This window comes from Cavia porcellus, unplaced genomic scaffold, assembly GCF_034190915.1.
Source record: "Cavia porcellus strain 051 isolate PalLab524CR breed Dunkin Hartley unplaced genomic scaffold, mCavPor4.1 scaffold_13, whole genome shotgun sequence".
NCBI classification, from domain to species: Eukaryota; Metazoa; Chordata; class Mammalia; order Rodentia; family Caviidae; genus Cavia; species Cavia porcellus.
The window spans coordinates 62,502,073-62,524,511 of record NW_026947496.1 but is presented as its reverse complement, the minus strand read 5'-3'; the positions used below and the strand labels follow the sequence as shown (position 1 = coordinate 62,524,511).

The 22,439-nt window shown below is 38.5% G+C and overlaps 1 protein-coding gene and 1 long non-coding RNA gene across 4 annotated transcripts in view; one reads left to right on the top strand and one right to left on the bottom strand.

Annotated features, from left to right (window-relative positions):
- Positions 1-8,556: 8,556 nt before the first annotated feature.
- LOC106028448 (uncharacterized) lies at positions 8,557-14,977 on the bottom strand. The gene is made up of 3 exons (XR_001202062.3): positions 14,884-14,977; positions 13,027-13,092; positions 8,557-10,523 (listed from the first exon to the last, which is right to left on the bottom strand). It is a non-coding gene; the product is annotated as an uncharacterized LOC106028448 (long non-coding RNA).
- Positions 14,978-15,020: 43 nt separating this feature from the next.
- Sumf1 (sulfatase modifying factor 1) overlaps positions 15,021-22,439 on the top strand; it is a 78,022-nt gene continuing 70,603 nt past the window's right edge. For all 3 annotated transcript variants that reach the window (XR_010051286.1, XM_063260283.1, XM_063260282.1), the window contains exon 1: positions 15,021-15,290. Coding sequence is in view for 2 of the 3 variants with exons in the window: in XM_063260283.1 (XP_063116353.1) it covers positions 15,042-15,290 (249 nt within the window). In the remaining variant the exon portion in view is untranslated. The remainder of the gene's footprint in view (positions 15,291-22,439) is intronic.

Sequence of the window (22,439 nt, the reverse complement as noted above, 5' to 3'; positions counted from 1 at the left end):
TGTGCTGAAAGCTCAAAAACTGTAGGTAAAATAAACATTGCCTCCTTTAACTTTGGATGTTTTGTTTCAGTAGCAAGAAAAATACCTAAGATGGCTTTTACCAAATTAAGAAAAAGACCTTCTATACTTATTTTCTTCATGTTTTTTTTTTATCATGAATTAATGTTGGATTTTGCCAAATGTTTTTTCTGCATTGATTGAAATGATAGTGTGATTTTTTTGTCCTTGCTTCTATTTATGTGATCTATTACATTTACTGATTTGTATGCACTGAACCATCCCTGCATCCCTCAATGAATACTACTTAGTCATGATGTCTGATCATTTTGATGATTTTCTGCATTCTGTTTGCCAGTATGCTATTGAAGACTTTTGCCTGTATGTTCATTAATGAGATTGGCCTGTAGTTCTCTTTTTTGGTTGCTGCTTTTCTGGTTTCAGAATCAGGATAATGCTTGCTTCCAGGAATGACTTTGGAGTACTACTTCCCTTTCAGTTTCATTAAAGAGTGTGAGGAGTATTAATGTTAGGTCTTCTCTAAGGTTTCTGTAGAATTCAGAAGTGAATTGATTGGGACTTGGGCTTTTTTTCACTGGTGATCTTTTATTACTTCTTCAATTTCATCGACTGATTTTAGGATATTTAAGATTTTTATGTCTTCTTGCTTCAACTTTGTAATTCATGTATCTCTAAGAAACTATGAATTTCTTCTGAATTTTCCATTTTATTAGCATACAGTTTCTCAAAGTAGTTACCAATGATCTGCATTTTGGTAGAATCTGCTCTGATTTAACTTTGTTTACTTCTAATTGTATGGTTTTGGGTCTTTTCTTTCCATATTTTGGTAAGATCAGCTAAGGGTTTGTTTATTTTGTTTAATTTTTCAAAGAACCAATTCTTCAATTCTTTGTATTTTAAAAAATTTCAGTCTCACTAATTTCTGATCTTTATAATTTCTGTTCTTGTATTAGCATTAGATTCAGATTATTTTGTTTTTCTAGTATTTTGAGGTGCATCATTAGGTTATTTACTTGAGTTTGCTCTGTTCTTATGATACTGGAATTCACGACGATAAACTCCCCTCTTAGGACTGTTTTTATTGGGTCCTATAGGTTCTGGTATGTCATATTGGCATTATTGTTTGATTGTAAAAAGTATACAATTTCTTCTTTATTTCACCCATGACCCATTGATTATTCAAGATCTTGTTTAATTTCCACATGTTTGCATAGTGTCTGTGGCTTTCTTTGCCACTAGTTTCTAATTTCATAGCACTATGATCTGATAATATACAGCAAATAGTTTTCATTCTTTTGTATTTTCTTAAGCATGCTTTATGGACTAGTATGTGGTATATTTTGAAGAAAGTTCCATGTGCTGCTAAGAAGAATGCATATTCTGTTGTTAGAAACTGTAGATAGCTATTAAGTCCTTTTCTTTGAAGTTTTGTTAAACTCTGATATTCCTGTGTTGATTTTTTTTTAAACTGATTATTATTACTTTTTTTTTTTTTTGTCTTTTTCCTTTTTATCAGTACCAGGGATCGAACTCACAACTGCCTGCTTGCAAGGCAGGCGCTTATGCCGCTGAGCTAAATCCCCAGCCCCCGTGTTGATTTTTTTGTCTGTTTGATCTGTCCATTCATGATAGTGGGGTTTGGGGGGGTCCTTCCATTACAAGCATATTGTTGTTTCTCTGATTTCTATTAGTGTTTGTTTCATGAATCTGGGTGCACTGGTATTTGATGTATATATGTTTATAAATGTTGTCTATTTCTGTTGAATTGTTCCCTTAACCAATAGCTGGTGACCTTCTTTGTTTCTTTTGATTATGTCTGTAATTGGGATACCTACTCCCAGTTTTTTCCGGTTCCTGTTGCATGGAATATTATTTTCCATCCTTTGATTTATTTTTTGGTACTGGGAATTAAATTCAGGACCTTGTGTTTGCCAGGCAGGTGCTGTCATCCTTTGATTTTTTAAAATCTGTTTAATCAGTTTCTTTATAAATTAAATGTGTTTCTTGTATACTGCATTTTGTTGAGTTTTGCTTCTTCATCTGCCAATCTGTATCTTTTGATTGGGTAATTAAGACCATTCACACTGAGAGTCATTACAGAGAGGTGTTGACTTCTTCCTGCTATTGCGTTATTTTGCTGTTGCTGATTTCCTTATTTTTTCCTTATCCCAGCAGGTGTAGTTATTCCTTTTTACTTATTGGCATTGTTGGCTTCATTGTCTCTTTCTAGGGTATTCTTGAAAGTTTTTTGTAATGCTGGTTTGATGATCATAAATTTCTTGAGATACTCATTACTATGAAAATATTTTATTTCCCTGAAAAATTTGAAGAAAATTTTACAGGATACTCAAGTTGGGGCTGGAAGTTGTTACCTTTTCCAGCTCGAAACACTTTGCTCCAAGTCCTCCTGGCCTTTAGGTTTTGTGTATAGAAGTCTGCTGTGATATTAATGGGTTACCTTTACATTTAATTTGTGATCTTTCTCCAGAAGCTTTTAAGATTTTGTCCCTGTTACAGACTTCTGGTACTCTGAGTATAACATGGTGCAGAGGTTCTCTTTTGATCATGACTAAATAGGGTTTTATATATCTCACTTATCTGTATGTTTATGCCATTTCTGTTGTCTATTGATTTTTCACTTATTCTAGTTACTCAGCTTAATCTCTTTGCATGATATAGCAGTTGTTGGATCCATTTTTCATGTTTCCTTGTTGCTTTTAAAGTGTCTGACAAAAATGTCTTTGAATAGTTGTTATTTGAAAGAATTGTTGTCTTCTCATTCTGAACTTCTGTCTCATATTGGTTGCTTCTGCTGCTAATACTTTCAATATGATTTTTAGCCACTTGGATTTCTTAATGAGACCCTTTCATGGATTCTAATTCTTTGCTAAACTAGTCATTTATGTAGTGTATCATTTTGTTTAGCTGTTACTGTCTTCTGAAAGCTTCTGGGTAATTTCGGTTATTACTTCCATTACCTGTATAGTTATATTTTCTGTGATTCCACTGAGTACATTAGATAATGTTTCACTCTGAAGCCCCCAGGGGTTCCCAGTTTCACCTTACCTCTGCAGATTTGATCTCCCTTTCCTATGTGCCACAGCCAGAAGCTGGGGAGAAATGTGGATTAACCCTTCCCTTCTCTATACTGTATTCTCTCTCTTCATTTTCCCGGTGGGTTTTACTTTTCTTTAAATCCTACCTAGTTCCCAGGGATCTACTTTTCTCTCTTTTTTCCCCTCAGTTATTATTTTCTAGTGTCTGGATTCCAATCTTGGAGAGGCTGAGTTGTTGTTGCTTGCCTTTGTGCTATTTGCCCAGAAGTTCCCCCTCCATACAGTTTTCTGTAGTGGCTGTAGTAATTTACATTCTCACCAACAGTGCATAAAAAGTTCCTCTTTTTGTCTACAGTCTCACCAGAACTTTTCATTTTTTCTTTTTGATCACACTCATTCTAATTAGTTTGAGATGATTTCTAATTATTTGATTTGTATTTCTGTGTTCATCAGTGATTGAAAGTAATTTTTATAAAAGGATACTCAATAGTGAAAAATTTAGAAATTTCTTTTTTTGATAAAGTATATAAAAAAAACTAATATTAAAGACTCAGTGATCTATCCAGATCATACAATTAAACAAAAACTACAATTATGTGAGGAACCGAGCTTCCAGAAACCAGGCTCAAACCCACTCCTCCAACTCTCCAAACTACTATGTTAACTCTTTCTTAAGTATTCTCTTACCCAGATCTTTACCATTATTTTTTAAAGAGAAGGCATGATTAAAGCCCAAATGCTACTTGATTTATTATATATATAAGCATATAAATATTTTGTTTTGTTTTTAATTTTGAAGGTAGTAAAATACAACAGACAAAGCCAATCAAGATAATGCAGGGAAATCGGTACAGAACTTCACAGAGGATACTGGGATAACTGGTTAAGTTTTAATGTATAAGTTATAATAGATCCATTATTTATTATAGTAGCATTTCATCCTATTAAGTTATTGGCTTGATTGTTAATGTGGACAATTGTCAACAGGAAATTTTTCATGTGGAAATAATAGGAACATACTAGTTTCCCAATGACCTAACCTGTTCTATTGCTGTAACCCTGAGAAAGAACTCCTCACAGTACAAAGAAAATAGAATTTTTCCAGGGGTGACTTTTTTTCATATGATAAGATCAATTATCCTAGAATAAGAAAGAGGAAAAAAATCTCTAAAACTCTACTTTCCTGTTAGATTTCCCAGAGGAGAGAGGATGAAATAGTTCCTTTTTCTTCTGTACAATTATTTTCAAATTAATTTGCTCCTGGCCCAGTTTACTTCTATTCATTTCTAAAGCCATTGCATCACACCCAAATGAATTTCCTCTTTCTTTTGTTAGACACATTTTCACTAAATATTTGAAAACTGTTTGCTTCCTCTTTACTCTGTTTGGTGGGTAAAGTATGTTATTCAGACTTTTTCCCCTGGGCATCCTCCTGAATAAAAAAGTTAAATGATAATCCATGGCTGGAAGAGTTGGGAAAGAGTTCTACCAGCTGTCAGGAGGGCAGTTTGTGAGGCACATTTGGTTGACATAGGTGTGCCTCTGGTATTACAGTAACTTTTCATGAATCATAGCAAAACTGTGGCTCTCAGCAGGGGGCAGGGGTGGCAAGTGAGCATTAATCTGTGTTTTAGCCATCCCTCTGGGTAATTGGGGTGGGCACTGAAGCTAAAGAACATCTGCATCTTGTCATGCTCTCCGTGTACAAATGAATCACACAAGTACCTAAAGTACTATAAAACTGTCTCAAAAACAACTCCAGAGTTTGCACTATCTGGCCAAGAACTGACTAGGCCCTACAGCTTCCTGTCTCAGTCAAAGGCCTGAAACTTCCCATGCTTTCAGAGGTCTCCAAAACCTCCAGGTGGTGAGCAGTTGGTATTTTTCTGAATTCCCCTAAACAGCTGGCATCTGATTTCAGACTGTCTGGGCCTGTGTTCAAAATGGTTATCACAACCACTGTGCCAGGTAAGAACTTGGTCACACACTGTCAGCAAGAAAGAGGAACGAGGGACACAGGTTGGGGGAGAGAGTCCCTCTTGTGGTCAGAACTCCACTGTGGTCGACTGTGCCCCAGCCAGAGCAGCCCTTCTCTGCCTGAGTTCCAGCCTGAACTCAGTGAAAATGCTGGAACTCAAAGACATATTTGGGTCAATTTCCTGTTATTGCCATACAAATAATTACAACCTGGTAGCTGAAACAACGCAAATGTATTCTATTATACGAGTTAGAAATTCAACATGTTTTATTGGATTACAGTCAACATGTTAGCAGAGCTATATTCCTTTCTGGGGCTCTGGAGGAATATTTGTTTTATTTCCTTCTGCAGCTTTTAGAGGGCCATGTCCATCCCATGATCCTTAGCTCCCTTCTTCCATCTTCAAAACAACAATGCTATATGTCTGTGGTCATTCTTCCATACCCTTATGGTTCTCTGACCACAGCCAAGAGTTCTCTCCCTTATAAAGGCCCTCGTGATTAGACTTGATAATCTGAATTAATTTTCCCAGACTTAATAACTGTGAAGTCCTTTTCTGGCAGTGTAACTTGTATTTACAAGTTCTGGAAAATGAGATACAGACCTCTTTGGGGGGCTTTACTCTCTCTTGTAGCATAGTGGAATATTCTCTTGAGGAGAATGCATTTGCAAATTTCAAGAAATAGGAGCAAGAGGAGAAAACAAACTCATTTTTTGGTCAATTATAACAATACAGAAAATCATTTCCACTTTGTACTTACCATTTACCAAAATATATACCGCTAGTTACTTTGTTTGTTTATTTATTTTTGAGATACAGTCTTGTATGTAGTTTTAGCTGAACTTGAACTCACTGTGTAGCCCCTGATGGCCTGGAACTTGTGGTGATCTTCCCGCCTGAGCCTCCCAAGTCCTGGGATTACAGATCGGTGCCATCAAAACTGGTCCACTATACTTCTACTTTGAAAAGAATTATTTGAAGGAAAAGAATGTATTACTAAATTAGAGGTATCTATAGTTCATAAAATACGTAAGTCATAAAATGGGATGGATATACATGTTGGAAGCCAAAAAATGCCCTAATAATTTTAAAATATCATAATAATGTTTAGTGACTCAAGATAAAGTCAAAGCTTGATCTGTGAATCTAATTTAGAATTCATTCCATTTTGTTAGACAATCCTGGCCCAAGCAGGGGACTGGTTTCAGTCTTCCTAGAATTTACTTCCTTAGTGATCCTTCAGACTTTGGTGACAGACTTCTAGGAAACTAAAGATGGACTACAAGAATTGGGAGTTCATTCACACGTTTGGTACTAGCTGAAGCCAAAAAAAGTGACATATATTGTAACTTTCAAAAACATACAGATGTTGATGTGATTTATGTGCTATTTCCCTTGCTAATGTTCCACCTTCATAGCAAGCAGCATCTTGACAATTTGTTTTCTAAATAAATGGTGTACTACAAATAGAACCACTACAGTAGGAGCATTGGAATATCTATCTTTACAATTCAGCTCTCATTGTTGATAAAGTTGGAACTCATTCTTTTCTCTCCTTACTTGATTTCAAACATTGTAAAAGCTAGGATCTTAACGAGAAACACAGAGATGGGGTTTTCTGATGTTATTCCTTCCCCTCTTTTTAAAGGCACACAAAATATCTTTCACTCGCTCTAAAAAATTTTATGCCATTCTCATCACTTCTCATCCATCTCTCCCATTACAACTATACCGAGAGATCATAAAGACGAACAGGTGGTAAGTTTGGAAAAGGATAATTATAGGTTATATTGGAGTTGTCAGTCAGTACCTGTCATACCTCAGCACAGGAAAGAGAAAAATGCCTAACCTAGCACAGGTGTTAAGGGGTAGGCTAGTGGCTTGTTTTATAAAAGTAGCAGCTACAAAATGTGGGAGTCAGCACTATATGGAAACTTGTTAGAAATACAAAGTCTTAAACCCTAGCCCAGACTTACAGAATCTGGGGATAAACTTAGCAGTTGTTGCTTTTAGGAGGCTTCTAGAGCTGGGTGTAGTGGCACATGCTTGAAATTCCAGCTTTTAGGAGACTGAGGCAGGAGGATTGCAAATTCAGGGTCAGCCTAGAATATGTAACAAGTCTGAAGCTAGCCTAAATTAACTAGCAAAATCCTGTAACAAAAATAAACAACCAAAAACAACTAAGAAAAACAACTAACAAGCTTTGCATGGTGATGCATGCTCATGATCCTAGCACTTGGGAGGCTGAGGAAGACGGTTCACCACAAGTTCAAGGCCCCATAGCAGATCCTGTCTCAAAAGCAAACTAATGAAAAAACTAAACAAAACACAGAAGGACTCTAATTCTGAATCAAACTTCAAGTTTACATGACCTTCTAATTACAGCCCAATGGACCAGAGATCGCTGCCTGAACCATCAGCTCCCCTTGGGCCTGCTGTGCACTGTGGTGTGAAAACAGGAACTGGGCAAACCAGGCTTCCTCTCAAGGGCAGCTGAGTGGAGAAACTGATAGCTAGTGTACTGAGAGCAGGAGTTCGTGGATAGTTCAGAGGTAGTGTGGAAGCTTCAGAGGGTCATGAATGTGCTGCACATGGAACTGTGACTGAGCAGAGGCTGTAGAGAGGGAAATAAAAAGGCGATGAAGGCAAGGCAATCCATAAAGAAGACATACCCACCGGGGGAAAAGTAGACATGAAGAGGTGGAGACTAATGTGGGCCAGCACTGGAGGAAGGTTTGGAGCACCTGCTGCTCGGGACCCTGAAGCTGGGAAGCTTCGGAACCCCCCACTGCTGCTGGTTCTGTTCTCCACAACACACTGGCACCTTCTGAATTGTTTTGTTTTCATTTTTGTTTTTGATGGTGTCGAAGACTGAATGTAGGCCCTTGCAAATGCTAGAGAACTGCTTTATCCTCAAGCCACATCTTTAGCCCCTGGAATTTAACTTTTCTCTTTTCCATATCTCCTGTCCTATGTATCTTTGAAATGCATTTCTTCTTCGTAGTTTTTTTAAAAGCCTCTGTGTGTGTGTGTGTGTGTGTGTGTGTACCTTTGTGTTCCCATTTTAAAGGTCAGAAGGACCAAAAGTATTAGAAAAGAGGAACAAACGCAAATAAATGTTTTCTCTCATGGGCTATAGCACAAATTATAACAACTAAAAAGCTTAAACCCAGGTGTAGTTCTCAGTGGCTGTAGACTCAGCTACTCAGGAGGATGAGGTAGAAGGATCATTTACCTTGGGTGTTCAAGGCCATCCTGGGCAACATACACCCATCCTAAACCAAAGCAAAAAAAAAAAAAAAACCCTAAAATGAAGATCATTTTAGACAAAAGAAAGAGAATAATGATGCCAGAAGGGGTTTTAAGGGAGGATAAGAGGAACGGTGGATATGACCAAACTATGTGATATGCCTATTTGAAAATACCATATTCAGCCAGGATAGGAGAAAGGCTTAGTTTTCATTCTGTACTTTGGCACTGTACCATTTATTTTTAATGTACATGTATTATTTTTCAAAAAATTAATGCTTGCTATCGATTTTGAGTGACATGAGAAACTAAAATATGAAAGATTTGATTTTTAAGACAAAATATGTGTTTTTTTCTGTTTTAAAGAGGATAAAACAGAATAAAACCAACCAAAACAAGCAAGTGTAAAAGAATAGGACGTCAAAATATTACAAAATCAACAATAGTTACCATAATGTCTTTTAATGTCTTCAAAATAGCTGCAGATACCTTCAGATAGAGTGAAAATCAAACAGAACAGAATAGAATAGAAACAATACAAACAAAACAATCAATGCAATAAAGGACTTCAAAACAAGCCTATAGTAAATCCAAAATAGATACCATAATATATCTTGCTATCTTTGAAATAGCTGCTCCTGCCATCAGATTTGACATAAATCAAACAAAACAGAAGACAATAAAACCAAACCCAACAAAACAATGGAAATGATATAGGACTTCAAAACAAGACCATAGGGAATCAACAATGGCTGCAACCCTCAGAAGGAGATCCCCCCTAGATGTCACACTGTGTACCAAGATCCTCTGAACCTATGATCAGACCACTGGCCATGGACCTACAATGTTAGTGAAACACCAAAGCACCATAGGCATCCAATTCCACTTCACCTCTGTAGCTATCATCACAGCCTGTGTTTCTCTGATAAGCCAGTCACTTGTGGTAGGGGTGGGGTGGGGTATGTGTTGGTCCTTCCTGTTTGCCAGCCTGTGTGTAGGAGGGGCTGGGGTCTGCCTGTTCATGGTCCAGTGGTGGCCTGCTCATGACACTGGTTTCCACACAGGATTTGCTTGCTGATGTGGCTTTGTTCTTCTATAATATGTAAGATTATATTACTCCTTGTAGGTAGTTATATGAGGGGTTTTGAAAATGAGGCTGATGCTGAGTGTGGTGGCACATGCCCACGTTATACTAAAAAGCGCTGCCATACTGTTCTGAATGCGGCGTCACCCTGGTAACCTATTTGCTGTGTTAATCTTTGTTCCCTTCATGAAGGACAGTTGTTCCTGGAATCAGTCGACCTGAATTCCTCTCTTTGTTCCCCTTTTGTAAAAGATAGCTAATCCTGAAATTAGTAGACAAATGACTGTAAATTCTTGTAAAGAAGAAAGTGGCTGACCACCAACTGTGAAACTTCTCTGCCCTCAAGCAAAGGGAAACAAAGATCTTCTTAATTTACTTTGTAATTGTTCTTTCTATAAGTCTGTCAAAATTTTAAGCCAGTTACACAGCTTTGCAAACTCCAACTGCACTGTGTCGCTGGTGCCAGGATAAATAAAAGCGGTCCTTTTTCTTTAAAAAAGACGTTTTGCTCTATTTTTTGGACACCATTTTGGGGGCTAGTTTTTGGGATACAACACTAACTACAGGAAAAGGTTGCTTGAGCCCAGGCTTAGGGCCCACATATGAGACTTCACCTCTTAATTTAAAAAATGCTATGAAAGAAAACACTGATTTAGAAATGCATACCCAATTGGGTTGCTTAGCCATGGTTGTCTGCATCTACATTGTTTCTTCAGAGTCCACAAAACACTAAATGAGAGCCAGGCATCTTCCTGGTAATCTTTGTGAAAAAAAAAAAAATCTCATTAATGTTCACTGCAACGCTATTTCCCATTTTTCATGTAGAGAAGTAAACGTGGAGAGGCTAAGCAATTTGCCCAAAGTCACACTGCTAGGCCTAAAAGCTAGCACTCCACCTTCAAGCCCATTTGTCAATACTATCCAGGGACGGAGAATATAGCCCTGAGTACAGACAGAGGGCATCTTTGCTTCAGAAGCTCTTGAAAGGTTGGGTTTTTTTCTTTCTTCTCTTGGGCATGGCATGACATAATATTACACAGACAAGCTTCCAAGGTATTTAAAAATTCTGGAATCCAGGGAACGTACTGACATTTGTAGCACACTTTGGTCCTGCAGAGTCCTCATACTCTTTGCTTCCTGGGATTAGAAAGAGAGATAAAACTTCAAGTTCAAATAAAGCACATATCAGGCCCCTGCTATGTGTCAGGCAGTGTGTTGAGCAGTTTTCTCATTCTCAGTATTAGCTCAGTTTTACAGATGCAGAAACTGTGGTTCAAGGTGAAGGAAAGGAGGAGAATGGGAAGCAAAAAGAATTCAGAGTTGTTACATACGTGTACCGATTCTGCACAATAAGCATAATTATTATGTACTGCAAACATGTGCTAATAATTTTTTAAAAAACTAAAACATAAAATAAATAAAACCAGGTATTTCATAAAATTAACAGTACATTAAAAATAAAAATACACTTTGTTCGCAGAAGTCTTCTCCATATTGAGAACCATCAGTTCTCCTATGTAGGAAGACACTGCATACCAAACAGGACTTGGTCCCAGAAAATCCACAGGTTTGCCATGCCCTATAGCCCCTCTCTCTCCCAGGAGATGCCTCCACATCCTCTTGTGGCTGCTGGGTAATGACCAGGGTCAAACCTTAGCATAGCCTGGCTAAGGATATAGTGGGCCTGATAAAGGAGAAAGATCTTAAATCAATTATTTCATGGAGAAACTGAACCCCACATAAAGTGGAGTGTAATGGGAGTGTAAATGGTGCATCTGCTTTGGCAAATAGCTCCTAAGAAGGGTCAATATAGGGTCTACTATAAGACTCAGCAATCTTATGCCTAGTACATACTCAGGAAAAAGTAAAACAAATGTCTAAATGAAAATGTGTACACAAACGTCCATAGCAACATTATTTTTTTTTTTTAATGGGTACCAGGTATCGAACTCACAACCGCCTGCTTGCAAGGCAGGTGCTTATGCTGCTGAGCTAAATCCCCAGCCCCAGCAACATTATTAATAAAAGTCAAAATTGAAACCAAATGTCTACAAGCTGAGGAGTAGACAGTTTCAAGCTATATCTTTGTTGGTGCAACAGCCTCAGTCAGTACAACTGTCTGAGAGCTTACAGAATGCCAGATGTAGAGGCAGATATTTCCACAAATGATAGTATTTGGCAAGGGGAGCCTTTTCATAGTGAAGAGGTATGGGGTAAGCCATGATCACGGAATCCAATGGTCTTATCCTATTCCATACCAAGCAAAGCATCTGGCCTCATAAAGGACAGGAACGATCTCATAAATGATGAAATGCAGTAAGGAATGACCTTACTGAAGGCACAGCTGAAATGTCAGTTTGGGGGCTGTCATAGGCTGTTTTCTGTAGCTATAATGAAATATCCAGGGCCAGCTTTTTTTTTTTTTTTGATACTGAGGATCAAGCTCACAAGCTTATGCTTGTCAGGCAGGTACTTATGCCACTGAGCTATATCCCTGGCCCTTTTTTGTCTTTTTGAGATAAGGTTTCAGTTCAGGTTGACCTGAACTGCAGTTCAGGTTGACCTTGAGCTCACTTTGTAGCTCATGCTGGTCTCAAACTTGCAATGATCCTCTTGCCTCTGCTTCTCAAATGCTGGGATTACAGGCGTGCACCACCATGCCCAACTGTCGGCTTCTTTATAAATAAAAGAAATGTATTTAACTCATAGTTTGGGAGGCTGAAAGTGGACTATCTAGCAGCCCCATCTATTTAATCTCTGGTGAAAGCCTCCTTGTCTTGCAGCAAAACATGATGCAGAAATGGGATGGAAAATAGCCACATGAAGAAGGAGCCAAGTGTATAGTGTGACTTTACTTATAACATGTTGACTCATTGAAAGTTAATTCATTTTCAGAGACTAGCATCAATATCTTCTGAGGTAGATGATTAATTACCTTGCACTAGGCCTCACCACTTCAACCCTACTATACTGGTGATCAAGTCTCCAGCACACTTCTGGGGGACAAACCACATTCAAACTGTAGCAGACATAATCTCCGCAAGAATGGAGCAGCTGATAAGGATTCAATCTGGGGAGTCTGTATGTGTCCCCAAGTAGGAAGTATACATGGTTCCAGACACCAAGGGGTAAAAGAAGAAGTGGTCACACATATTACAACTTCTACTACAACTTCTACGGACCCACTGGGATGAAACCTAGAACCTTTGGTGTGCTTGGTAAAGGGATTTATCATTAGAAGAAATATTGTTATTTTTATTTCACATACCAAGGAATTGAGGCTTAAAGGGCTGAAGTAATTTGCCTAGATCATATCACTTGTAAATGGCCAGGATTAACCACATCTTGTTCTTATTTATTTATTTTTTTGGTACTGAGGATTGAACTCATGACCTGAAGCTTGCCAGACAGGCGATTATGCCATTGAGTCAAATCCCTGGACTACACATTTTGTTGTGAGTCTAAAACCTTTATTAATTTCTCTACAGTCTGCTTCATCATAAGAGAAAGAGGTAAACAATTACTATCATTCATTCATATACCCATGAATTCATTAAAAAATTCATACAGTGTTTGTCCTGTGCCAGGGCTTTGCCTGATTCTCCTGATACAGTGGTGAACCCATAAGCAGGCTCCTTACCTTCCTGGAGCACGTAGCCTAACGGTGTAGCAGGACCAAAACTGACACAGCATGTGGATTGGCCCTCTGAAAAAAATGAACAAAGATGATTTTTGACCCAGGCCCTGGAGTATAGGTTGCGCACACTGAATATAGAAAACTGGTTCAGGTCTTGATCTTGTGGCCTCACCAGTTTTGAAATTGCTACAATAATCATAGTTGCATTGCCAACTGTTTTGTAATCTTAAATGAGAAAATATGTGAAAGCTTTCTCAGCAAACTCCTGTAAAATTGTCAACAAGGAGGAAATAACTTTTCTTTGTATTGAAAAAAACCAGATGTAGTTAAAGTAGACAGACACTAGAACAATAAATCCCCAGATGCCCAGAAAATAGCTACAACAATTACAACTTATGGCCAATCATGTTTCATCAATATTTTTTTTTGAGACAGGGTTTCAGTAATCAGTTAGGTTGGCATTCAATTCACTAGATAGCCCAGGCTGCTCTAGAACTCATGGCAATCCTTCTGTTTCTGCTTTCCAAGTGCTGAGATTACAGGCAGGCACCAGCAATCACCATTATGGGTATTAACAACCTAAAAATAAAATTTAAAGCAATCCTTTAACTTTTTCAAATATTATACAGTAATTCGGTGTTCAAATTTCCCTGATTATAGGTTGCGTTGCATTATAAAAACCCTAAATCCAAAATACTCTCAAATTTGGAAATTTTTTGAGTACTCACATGATACTTGAACTTTTTTGGTGTTTAGAGTATTTCAAATTTTAGCTTTTCTGATTAGAGATGCTCTACATATAAAGTGTATGCAAGTACTGCAAAATGCAAAAAACTTTGAAATCTGAAACACTTTTTGATTCCAAGCATTTCAGATAAGGGTTACTTAACCTGTATCTTGGAAGAATTTTAAATTGCTAAGTTTGAATCATTCTTTAGATAGGGTTCATTCATTGCAGCTGGTTGCTCTTTTTTTCTTCTTCAAAGGGTATGGCCTGAGCCCAATCTGGTTTAGGAGCTCTCTGTTCAAGTGGTTTGCCCCCATTGCTGGGAGTATAAGCATTCACCATTAGGCCAGGTTATTGCTATATTGTTTTTACTCTATAAAATTTCCTTTTATCTTCTTTTTGTTTTGGTTTTGCACTTTGAAACCATAGAAGAGTTGGTCTAAAACTAATATGCATTAGAATCAGCTGAAGAGATGTGTCTCATTCCCAGAGATTCTACTCCTATATTAAGAGTTACAAGGTAATATGCTTAATCAGCTGGGCTGGGGCAAAACTTTGAGAACTTGTTGTGCGGATCCCACAGTCTGGGTTTTCCTAACTCTATGTCTTTCGACAGTATTCTTCAGTTTCCTTAAAGGAAACTTACTGGACTGGCTACAATGCAGCGTAATGGTTGAAATTCAGTAAGAGTTTCTGTGTTTTAATTTTGTTTTTGACAGGTGTCATGTGACATTGAACAAGTGTTCCCATTATTACTGGACCATTGTGAGGATTAAATGAGATGTTAAAAATGAAATGCTTATTTAGTATACTACTCTGACATTTAGCAAATGCTCAGTAAATACAAGCATCATTCTTTCATCTAAGAAATCATAAAAGGGTGTGTTGTCTGTGAAGGGGCTTGAGAATTACAAATTTTGTCTTTTGCTGCGTTATGACATTAGCAAGAGCGCTCCAAAGAGATATCCGGAAAAAGGTGAACAGAACTGGTCAAGAAGGCCAATGCCAGCATTGTGGGAGGCTGAGGCAGGAAAATCCCAAATTCCAGCCCATTCAGCAATTTAACGATTCTGCGAGACGTTGTCTCAAAAGATAAGGCAGTAGAGGTGGAAATGCAGCTCAGTGTGAAGTACCTGTGTTCAGCTCCCGGTACCGAGACGGCCGGGGTAGAGGCGGACAGCGGGATCTAGCCAAGCGGCTCTCTGAGCCGCCACAGCGCCCCTTTAAGGCGGGCGGGCGGGCGGGCGGGCCGGCCACGTGACCCGCCGGATCACATGGGTCGCGGAGCAACATGGCTGCGCCCGCGCTCGGGCCGGCCGCTGGCGTGCTCGTCCTGCCGCTGCTCTTGCTCGCGTGCGGGGCGGCGGGGCGCGACGAGGTCGGGGCCGGCGGGGGAGCGGCGTCCCTCGCGGGCTCCTGCGGCTGCGGCGCGGCCCAGCGGCCCGGGCCCCAGGGCACCGCGGCGGCCGCGCACCGGTACTCGCGCGAGGCGAACTCCGCGGCCCCCGGCGCCGGAGAGCGGCCGCCCGCGCCCACCAAGGTGCGCCCGGCGTCCTGGGGCGGGCGGGGCCGGGGCTCGGGGACCAGCGGACGGGCAGGGCCGCGGTCGCGGGGAGCCGGGACAGGTTAGACGGCACCTCGAGTCACGCACCCGCCGATGGCGTTTTATTAGCAATTATTTCTCCCCCAGGAACAGGAGCTGACTCTTGTGACGCCACATAAGTAGAGTCTGGTTTGACGGTGGTTCATTTTTTTTAAACCTATTACCCCCTGCTTCCTCCTCCCTCACTCTGTCCTGCTGACGAGGAACTCAGAATGATAAAAGGCAGACAGAAGTGAATAAAATCCCCAGTTCCTCTTACTCACTGAAGAAATGAGACCTCTGGATCACAGTGTAGCCAGCATGTTGGACTGCTTACTTACCTGCAGTCTTCTCCAGCAGAGGCTGCTTTTTGAGAGCAGGGACTTGTATAATTAATTATCCTAGCAGCCTTACCACTTAACTAGAAAGCACCAGCCGGCTGTACTTTCATTTATCTCTCTCTCTCTCTTGTACCTTCCTGGCTGTGTTAGGTACATATTCAGGTAGATAATAACAATTGTTCTGCCTGCTCGGCTGTTTCTGTGCTGGTGCATTTGTGGAAACACTAGAACTAGACCCCTAAACCAGTGCTTTTGTATACTTAGTGTACCCTATCCTTTTTCCGTCACACTTTGTCTTTCTCCAGGTTAATTCTGCCCAGTATTAAGGACAGATGAGAGGGAATGGCCTCTGCCAAGCTTACCTGATATTCCTGTCCTTCCTCTTCAGTATTTCCATGTTGAGTGTTTATTTTTACATACAGTTGTAAAAGTTGCTTGTCTGGATTTCACTCCCTGACTAGGCCGGGAGGGTAGTGGAGGTTAGAACTGTGATCTATTCTCCAAAGTACAGAGGGTAGAAGGTTGATAGCTGAGCTTCTCATTATTTCTGAGTCGTGTATATTTTCCAGCCTTAAACATTTAAAAAAAAAAATAATGCAGGGCTTGGCCCTGCATTATTGTCTGCTTTGTAAATATCAGGACAAGTGAGTTATTTGCCTATACTTTGGTCTGTGTCTAAATTTTTATGTTGCGCCATCTGGTAAGTGGTGAGCATTCCTCATTTCTGAATGCTCCATCTTCCTATAAGTTCCAGAATGGGGTGTGGGGTACCATATGTTTTGACTTTCTTTTGCAATATACACATTTTTATTCCTATATAGTAGTTTTGTGCCCTGATTGGATGTTGTATGGATCATCATTGGCCATGCTCCACTTTCTATAGTCCAGAGTATTAGTTAGTAGTTAATGAGAATATGCTCCACAAATCATCAAAGACTTTAATGATTGAATCTGAAATAATTTTGTCATCAAGGCCACTAACTTAATAGGAAGGACTTCTTCATGTTTTCCGTTTTCCTTGGTTTTAAGTGTTTCAGTTCATGCTTTCCTTGTTAAGACAAAAAAAAAAAAAAAAAAAACAAAAAAAGAAACAAAAAACAAACCTGACTCCCAGAATTAAGAGAGGAAAGGTTTACTTAGCTCACAGTTTGTGGAAGTTTAAGTCTATAGTCAGCTGGCTCCGAGGCAGGTAGTGTGGCAGAGGAGCAAACAGTTTCAGGGGGAAGAAGACAGCAAAAGCAACCAGAGCAAAAAGGGAGGGAACAAACCTCTTTTCCTCCCTCAGGTGGGTGTAACACACCATCTCTGTGTCCTCTTGAATAGGCTCAGGAAGTTTACAAAGTGAACTCAAGTTGACACAATGTATCAACTATCGCAAGCAGATAACTTTGGCCTAATTTTGACAGCCATTTATTGTTTATGTTTTTCTTCATTTTCTGTTTATTTGGTTTCATTCCAAATGTTTATTTGGCACCCATATAAGACTTCATTGTGCTCGGCGTGTAAAAATGAGCAAGGCCCATGCTGTATTCTCATAGCATGTGCATTCTCTTAGTCTTGGCACCCCTCCAGTCATATATTAGCATAATTTTTCTACAGTAACAGTACTATATGAAGAGTATGTACAGAGGACATGGAGAGGAGAAAGGATTCATTCTCTCTGGACATGTCAGGAAGTACTTCTAAAGAAAAGGGGACATTTGAACTAGGCTTTAGGGGGAGACAGTTTCAGGAACTGGGAATGGAAGGTCATATTGAAGGATGTTCCAAGGAGAACAGCTTTGGTATAGAGCTCACTGTAGGAGTGCATTGTGTATTTTGGGAAATGTAGACGATTTAGAGATTTCTGAGAGTGACATTTTTCACACTTTTCAGTGTCACACTTTTTGGTGTGAATTTTTTTGATATTTTAATTCATCTAAGGAGCATTTGGCAAGGAGATGGCAAGATGTAAATAATATTGGCTTTACTCTCAAGGAACTTACAATTTCACTGAACAGTTTTGGCAATAAAAATTATCTGAAAACAGTATACATAGTTTAAAAGTTGACATAAATTTCATCTGGTTAAAAAATACAATTCTCATTGAGAGAATTGTCCTCACAGTTTTCTATAGTGCTTACTACTTTGTAACAAGGTGGAGAAATGTTTTAGTCTCACTGGATCTTTGAAAAGAGTTGTTTAAAAAAATTTAGTATTATGAGATGCTGAGAGTGTACACGATACGTCTGTATTCATAGATAAACTCATCTTCCTTCGCTATCAATGGATGTTTCTGATCAGTAGAGTTTTTTTTTTTTTAGCATCAAGGCACTAATGATTGATGCCTCTTCCATGAAACTTTTCAAAAAAGTAGTTCACCTGTTCTCTTCACATAGCATTTTGGTAGTTGTCTGATGGGGACTTATCTGTTCTGTGTAGTGTACTTTCATTTTCATTCTATATCAAAAGCATTTTTAGGTCTCTTAATATGTATATTCAACAAGTGCCTTACATACTTTACGTATTCAGCAGTAGTTCTTTGAGTGATCTGTTGCCTTTTTTGGTAGACACAATATTCAAAAAATACCTGGGAATAAAGCATGTCAGATTCTTTTTAAAGACTCTTTTGTAAAATACACTTTTGCTGCACTCATCCTCCCAAGAATCCTGTGAGAGGGAATCAAAGCTTAATGGGATCATAAATTTGAGGCCTGGAACAAACTATATACCGTTCCATCTATGGTCATCTGTGTGTAGATATAGTGTGAGACTGGTGTAGATACGTAAGTCCTGCATAGATAGATAAGGCAGCTTGTGGACATATCCTGAGCAGGTGTTTCTGTTATTCACTTGCATTCTGCTAAGACTTTAGCATTTTGTGTTAAAGGTTTGGAAAGAAGGAAGAGAGCTCTACAAGGGAATTGTATATGACCTTATTTCTTTTTCGTTATTAGTACATATTTGCAAAACTTCCTACATTCATTTTGGGGAGTTGGCATATATACTCATGCATCATACTCATTTCATTTTTGTGTGCAAGACAAAAACCTCACAATAGCAAGTAAAAAAGGTAAAATTGGCTTAAGGAGATAAAACAGGGAGAGAACATTTGTGGACTGTCATACTTGAGAAGTTCAAGAACTGATACAGGCCCACACAGAGGTAGATTCAGGGTGTGATGAGCATCTCTAGACCTTTGTTGGCTTAAAAATCTTGACTCTTCTGGTTGGCTCTGTTTCGGATAGTGTTTCTTCTCCAACTGATAAACTAATTTGAAAGGAAGTAGTTAGTTCCTTTTTCCTGGTAGGTACAGCAAAGTTATAAGGTAAACTTTGATTGAATTAGGGTCTTACCATTAGTTATATCTTTGAGATCAAAATGATAGCTCTCCCTGAATCATAGTAGATAAAGCTGTGTATTTAGAAAGTTCAAGAAGTAATTTCCTAAAGGACTTCCAGAGAGAAAAGAAGTAGGGAAATGGGTGTTGAGTGGGTAAGAGTTAGGGGTGTAGGAAGGGATTGGGGTATAGCTCAATAGTAGAATGTGTGATGTCCTAGGCTCAATCCCCAGCACTAGACAATGAGGATAAAAACAAAAGACCCAAAAACAACAGCAGCAGCAAAAGAAAAACAACAACAACAACAAAAAAAACAAAAACCCGGAGACATCAGATATTAACTTGGCCTAAGTGTAGCTGGAAAAAGGTGTTCATGATAATGAAGTCTTTCTTGAGTTCATGTCCACTTCTGGTAAAATTGATGCAGCAGAGAGCGTTTTTAAACTAACTCTGAGACTCAAGGAATGGATTTTTTGACGACATTCCATGAAGATTTAATTAAAATGGTCTCTTTATGTGACAGTCCTGGAGCATGAAACACTGGATACTATGGATATTAGAATTTTTGTTAGAATCACATTTTACATTTGTAGGACATAAAACTTCCTGAGTATAAATTAGAAATGTGAGCATTTTAGAGCTATTTTTATTTAAGTCTTCCAGAATGGAAACTTGCTTGATGGTTACTGAAAGAAAAAGAAACCAGATCTAGAGTCTACAGGGGAAGTCATGAGGGTATTAATGTTGTTGGTATTCAACCTGAGACGATGCCAAGAATTAGGTAACTGTATAATATCATTAAGTACAGTGGATATACCACTGTGGGCCTTGTCTTTGAGTTGATGGATGAACAGCTGGGCTGATAACAGGACTTGTCTGCTTTCGGAAAGCATTTTTTTAAAAGTCCTCTGAAACCTTTTATTAGATCTTAATATCTTTTTTAAGACTACCCTTGAAATTTCTTCTGGAATCTTCAGTTTTTCTACTTTGCAGCGCTGCTTAAAATGCAGAATTACGGAGACTTATGTCCCAGATACTTAGAGACTGCTGAGAATAATGTCAACCTAGTTCTGTACTTGAGCTGAGACTACTTCACACGTTTTACTGTGTATTGCATGTTACAGACATGCTATCCTGCTACCGTGTTATAAATAAGATAGAATTATTTTAGGAACAGTTCAAAGAATAAATTCCTCATTATATTCATGACCCCATTCATTTGGTCAGTTAAGATGTTGAGTGTCTACTGTGGACTGCATCATGTGAGTTGCTGGGAATATAGAAATGAAGTTTATTTCTGGTCCTCCCAGTGCCTAGGATCTAAGGAAGATGAAAATATAAATAAGATACTCTGTGTGTGTAAAAGAGAGAATTGTTAATATAGATAGAGGTAAGCGTCAGAGGAATCCAGAGGGGCACTCATAGCTCCACCAGGGGCAAGATGTGAGGCAGGAATGATTTGGAGGTGACTCTTGAACAATGACATCATTAAGAGTGTGGCTTATCAAGTGCAGCAGAAATGCACATTAAGAAGAATAGTGAGAGGTAGGCTCTGAGTGTAGGTATTATATCCTAAAAGGTAAAGATAAGTCCTGAAAAATTAACAGGAAAGTAGTATGATCAAGTTGATACTTCATTTTGTATTTTTAGTAAGTGGTTCTTGTGGTTCTAAAATTTAAAATAATAATATAAAAAGGTGTGTAGTGAGAAAATTTTCACTTAATCACCTTCCTCTCAGACAACCACTGTGTACATTTTTTGGTATTTTTTCCTAGAGCTCTGTTCTCCAAGTATAGGTAAATACGAAAATATGTGACTGTAGTCTCTCTTGGTCTCCTGTGATACAACTGATAACATATCATATGTATTGTTGTTCACTTTATTTTTGTTCACATAGCTTTGTATCTTGGTGAGATCTTTCCATGTCAATATATTGAAAGCTTGCTTTTTTCCCGCCATGGCTGCTTAATCTTCCATTTCCCACTTTAAGAGTGTTCCATCTTTTTTTTTTTTTCTTTTTATCGGTACCGGGGATCGAACTCACGACTGCCTGCTTGCAAGGCAGGTGCTTATGCCACTGAGCTAAACCTCCAGCCCCTGTTCCATCTTTTTTTTTACACAGCTGTGATAAATTTTGTTGGATACAGAAGACGGACATTTTCCAAAAACCTAAGCATTTGCTAAATGAATGATTAGAAGAGATGTGGATGGCTTAGAGGAAAGGAGAAAAGTGAAAGAATGAAATTAGAGACAGAAAAGCTCTAAGGCTACTGGGAGTAGAAGAAAAGGAAAAGATCAGAAAGATGTATTTAGGCGAACAGTATGGTATGTAATGTTGGAATTTAGGGGCAGAAGTAGTAGACGGTGATTTCTGGAATAATGAAGGTATACTGGATGATGACTACAGTTGTTACCCACATGGGTTACATGAACGTAGCATAATTTTCTTTGGAAAATACATGCACAGAATTGAAGCAATCATTAGCAAAGAGAGTAAGAAAGGAAAATAGAATCAATAATTGTTGATTTCCTAGTTTTTCTTTCTTCTAATCTTTTCTAGCTTCTGCTCTTATTGCTAATCCATATTCTGTTTATTTCAGCTAATTTTTTTCTCTCTTTGATTTGAGACCAGAGATTTGATGACTCCTAAACTGTTGAGAAGTCTGTGAATTGACTTTATTTTCCTGATTTTATTTTTTACATTCCTCTGATTTTAAAAGTTAAATATGTCTCTAAAAAGTGAGTTTTTACATACTTTTTTTAGCCAGATGTATAATTTTGCATAAACAGTTCAGCTTTTTAAGATATACAAGTCAGCAGTTTTTAAAAATATAATCACAACCATTATTACTATTTAAATCTGAAACATGTCAAAATTCCAAAAGAAACTCCATATCCAGAGTCTCCTTCCTGCCTCTGGCTACTGCTAAATCTACTTTTTGTCTCTTGGAATTTTCCTATTCTGTGTTTTTTATATGATATGTGACCTTTTGTGAGTGGATCTTTTACCTAGAATACTGCTTTCAAGATTCATCCATATTTAGTAAGTCAGTGCTTCATTCTTTTTGCCATTGAAAATTGGTTCGTTTTATAGTTACATCACGTTTTGTTATATATTCAGTAGTTGATGGATGTTTCAGTTGTTTCCATTTTTTACTTATTATAAATAGTGCTTTTGTGTACAAATGTTTGTGTGGTCATATGTTTTCATTTCTTCTGGATGAATATCTCAGAGCAGAATGTAGGGTGATACGGTTACTCTTTGTTGTTACCTAGGAGTTGTCAGATTGTTTCCCAAGTCATTGCAATATTTTACATCCTTACCAGGAAATTACAAGGGATTTGATGTCTGCACCTCCTCATCAATACTGGTTATTGTTCTTTAGTTGTAGGCCTGCTAATCAATGGGATCTAAGTTACATTTCTGTAATGACTCATGGTATTGAG